General features: G+C 48.2%; 1 protein-coding gene across 1 annotated transcript; it reads right to left on the bottom strand.

The window, feature by feature from the left end:
• Nucleotides 1–542: 542 nt before the first annotated feature.
• Nucleotides 543–3,223, bottom strand: LOC138785416 (lysosomal-associated transmembrane protein 5-like). The gene has a single exon (XM_069961358.1). The coding sequence runs from the start codon at nt 3,156–3,158 to the stop codon at nt 2,478–2,480; it is 681 nt and encodes a 226-aa protein (XP_069817459.1). The 5' UTR covers nt 3,159–3,223; the 3' UTR covers nt 543–2,477.
• Between the last annotated feature and the right edge of the window lie 1,121 nt (nt 3,224–4,344).

Raw genomic sequence — 4,344 nt, forward strand, 5'->3', positions numbered from 1 at the left:
ATACAGAAGAACACAAGACATGTGGCTAATCATTGATATAAGTTCTGACCTATAATTGTCGGACGCCGATCGCGCATCGCTACGTGTAATAGCGGTGTGCGGCAGACGATTAGCAAAGAAGAATACATTATCTATCCAGGCTGCAGGGCTCCTCTTGCTCTGCGCTTCTCGCCAGGTGCGCACGCTCCAGCTTCAAAGCGGCCTGTCTCAGCTTAGGGACCGCTGCGACCAGTGATTGGCTGAGCGCCCTGTCAGCTGAGACAGGCCGCTCTGAAGCTGGAGCACGCAGACCCAGGGAGACGCACAGAGCAAGAGGAGCCCTGCAACCTGGACAGGTAATGTATAAAGTTAAGCAAGGGCTGCAAGGACATCGGTAACAATGTCCCTGCAGCCCTTGTTAAACAATTATCAGGCTGTGTAATAGGCCCAGTGAATGAGCGCCAATCTAGCAGATTGGCGCTCGTTTACATTGATTGTCGGGCCTTCTTTGTCCCGTGTAATAGTACCCTAAAGCCGCATGGAATCTCTCATACAAAGACAAATGAAAAATACTTTCTTTTATTTTGAAGCTGAACATACTGCTAACATTGTATAGGAAACACAATCTTTGGTGTAAGCAGGTATAGGTAATGGGGCGTACTCCGCTGCTGGCCACCATATTGCCGCAGAGTAGCCGGGATAATGTATTAATGCAGGAAAATATAGGGACAGGATTTCAGCCTGATATTAAAAAGGAAAATAGGTCAAAGTTACATCACATTAACACTGATCTCGATATTCCATTCGGATGCATATTCAGGAAACACTAAGAATTACACTGAAGCCGACGTATGTGATTCAGACCAGAAAATCTGAAATATTCTACTGCCGGAGACTAAGGATGGATACAAGACGCGGGAGACCTCCAGTCCAAGTCCTATATCCACTGCCACCTAGTAACGGACGGAGCGGGTGCTATAAGTCGAGGCTGGGCACGGGACAGTCTTTATAAAGGCACAGTCATTGGCGGGTACTGAGAGGCTGGAGAGACCCGGATCGCTAAATCTGTGACGACTCTTCTGCTCCGGCTGACGCTTTATAACAGAACGGAGGAATATATATATATATATATATATATATATATATAATATATATTCTGCCTCCCTGATTGCATAAGTCTGAGGCAACCGCTCTGTTCACCCGACAGGCTGAAAGGCTTCTGGATTGAATTGCATAGTCTGATGCTAAACCTAACAGAACACAGATCTAAGACAAGCCACAGGATGGATTACTGGTCCTTAAAGGGGAACTCCAGTAAAATAGGTTTCCTTTCAGATCAACTGGTGTCAGAAAGTTATATAGATTTGCAGTTTACTTCTATTTTAAAATCTCCAGTCTTTCAGTACTTATCAGCTGCAGTATGCCCTGCAGAAAGTGGTGTATTCTTTCTAGTTTGACACAGTGATTAGTGTCTGCTCTGGACAGAGGTGGCAGCAGAGAGAACTGTGTCAGACTGGAAAGAATACAACACTTCCGACAGGACATACAGCAGCTAATAAGTAGTGAAAGACTTAGATGTAAATTACAAATCTATATAAAAATGACACCAGTTGCTTTACAAAGAAAAAAAGAATTCACTGGAGTACCCCTTTAAGGGATCATTTCATAGCCAACACTTCAGTTTCCAAATGAACCCCCTCCCAAAACAGCCGTATAAGCCCCCAATGTTATCATAGAGAATAAGGTTAGCGATAAGGGAAGGGTGACATAGCGCCATCATACTTCTAACTGGTCCCAGTAGGGGAAATGAGATTGACCTGTGACCTTCTCTTCCACAATTTGAATCTAGTATAAAAACAAGTTATCGGCTCCTCTAAGGCGCAGGGCATATAACAGGGCTTCTAGATGTCCTGACCCTAACAGAATACAATGGAACTGGCAGCAGTCACCTTATCCTTCATGACATAGTGCAATTGACTGAGGGGAGAGCGCTGCTAATCCATAGCTGTCAGTCACCCCTGGGGATTAAGGGTACTAGGACAGAACGATGGGAGAGCAATGGAGAGAGCTGCTGATCCATAGCTGTCAGTCACCCCTGGGGAATAAGGGTACTAGGACAGAACGATGGGAGAGCAATGGAGAGAGCTGCTGATCCATAGCTGTCAGTCACCCCTGGGGATTAAGGGTACTAGGACAGAACGATGGGAGAGCAATGGAGAGAGCTGCTGATCCATAGCTGTCAGTCACCCCTGGGGAATAAGGGTACTGAGCTCATGACAGGATGATGGGAGACCAATCAGAGAGCAGCTGATCCATAGCTGTCAATCACCACCAGGCATTAAGGGTACTGGGTTCAGGATAGGATGATGGGAGACCAATCAGAGAGAGATAGCACTCTAGTCACTCCTATAATAACAAATGGCTGACTACGATGACTGCTGAGAGAGAAGCTGCTGCCTTTATTCTGGGTCCCTGGTGACAGTGCAGACGCTGCGGCTTTATACGGCCTCCTTCTCGGGCTGCACGGCCTGGATGTAGGGGGGCGGGGGGCTGTCCTTCCTGGGCATGTTGATGGCTTCCTCATAGGAGGGCAGCAGCAGAGGGTTCTTCTCCGGTCCCGGCACCACGATCACGGCCAGGCCGTCGCCGTCGCTGGGCGGGACGGCGCGGGTGAGCAGGAAGCGGTAGTAGGTGAGTACACAGCGGATCAGGTAGATCTTCAGCAGCAGGAGCAGCAGGTAGAGGGCGATGAAGAGGAACGAGCCCCCGGCCACCGTCGCCTTCTCCGTGTCGTCCTGTCCGGGCAGGTAGGGCCTAGTGCTGATCATCCGGAGCTCCGACGGGAACCGCACAAAGAAGCCGCAGAAGAGCAGCAGCGAGCCCAGGAAATCGATGATCTGGAAGGCGAGGAAGGGCAGGAGGAGTCCCGGGCGTCTGCGGAGGACTCCGAACAGGAGGCAGAGGCTGAGCAGCAGGAGGATGAAGGCCAACGAGTACATGACGGCCACAGGCCCGGCCGAGCTCCACGGCCCCGAGCACACCCCTCCGCATTTAATCACCGCCACCGTCTGCCATACCAGAGACTGCAGGCTGACGAACACGTAGTAGACGGCCACACCGAGCACCACCGAGCGGATGTTAAAGTAGCCGCAACAGCGGGGCGGTTCCTGCGTCACCATCCTGACAGCGCCTGCTGCTCCCCGACCGTCTCAGCGACGAGCTATGAGGGACGACCGGAAGTGCTTGGCTTTATATATGCCAAGCCTTAGCCACGCCCCCTAGGTGACGTATGACCGAGCAGTTTTTATGGATTCTTGAGGCAGCCCTTCGGTCATCGCCGTTGTCGTCATGAATCGTCAGCACCCACGTGACTCTATCCATAGCCTCGGCTTGTAGCGGTGGTTTCGCACACTGCTTCAGCAAACGTTGTTTTATATGATCTTATTGTATATACTAACTATGGCTGCTTATATGTAGTGTTAATTTTACTGTTTATATGTATGTTTTCTCCAGGAGAACGCAACAATATAAGAGCAATCTCTACCATGGATCAATGAACAATAGGAATAAAATGTAACCTTGAGGTAACCCGACTTACCTGCTGGTGGGTGCACCGCTCCCTCCCATACAAATAAAGTGCAGACGGGCCTATTACTCAATGCTTTTTGTTCCCAGGCCTCACCCGGCGATCCACGTTGATGCTTGGGCCTCGCCGACAAACACATACTACTATGCCGCGCCAGATATCCCCTTGTAATTCTACAATAAAGCCCCGCAAACAGTTATTTCTCCCATCGGTGCCGCACACAGTAAGGGCCCTATTACATGGAGCGATAATCGCCCCTATCTGGCCGATTATCACTCCGTGTAAGGGTCCATTTACACAGAAAGATTATCTGACAGCTGATTTGAAGCCAAAGCCAGGAATAGATTTGAAGAGAAGAGAAATCTCAGGCTTTCCTCTATGACCTGATCTCTGTTTATAGTCTGTTTCTGGCTTTGGCTTCAAATATTTGGCACATACGCTAGGAAAAATCCACATTTTTGCAATCCGTTTGATGCAAAACTAACATGTTTTTCCACTGACTTCCATTATGAAAAAAAGAAAAAGAATCAAACCGAATTCTTTTTTTTTTTAGCATACACAAAAAAGTGGTCAACTACGTTTTTGTGTATGCTAACAAAAACGGATGCATTATGACCTTTTTTTTTTTTTATAATGGAAGTCAGTGGAAAAATGGATGCACACAAATGCATCAGTTTTTTGCATCAAACGGTTGAAAAAACACGATTACAAAAACACAGTGTGAACCAAGCCTAAGTTTTATGTTGCGCATGTCCCAAGGTAACTGGCACTGTACAGAA

Source organism: Dendropsophus ebraccatus, chromosome 3 (assembly GCF_027789765.1).
Source record: "Dendropsophus ebraccatus isolate aDenEbr1 chromosome 3, aDenEbr1.pat, whole genome shotgun sequence".
Taxonomy (NCBI): Eukaryota; Metazoa; Chordata; class Amphibia; order Anura; family Hylidae; genus Dendropsophus; species Dendropsophus ebraccatus.

What these genes read in the sequence shown, in the direction of transcription:
- LOC138785416 (XM_069961358.1), bottom strand. Translation starts at nt 3,158, where the DNA reads ATGGTGACGCAGGAACCGCCCCGCTGTTGCGGCTACTTTAACATCCGC.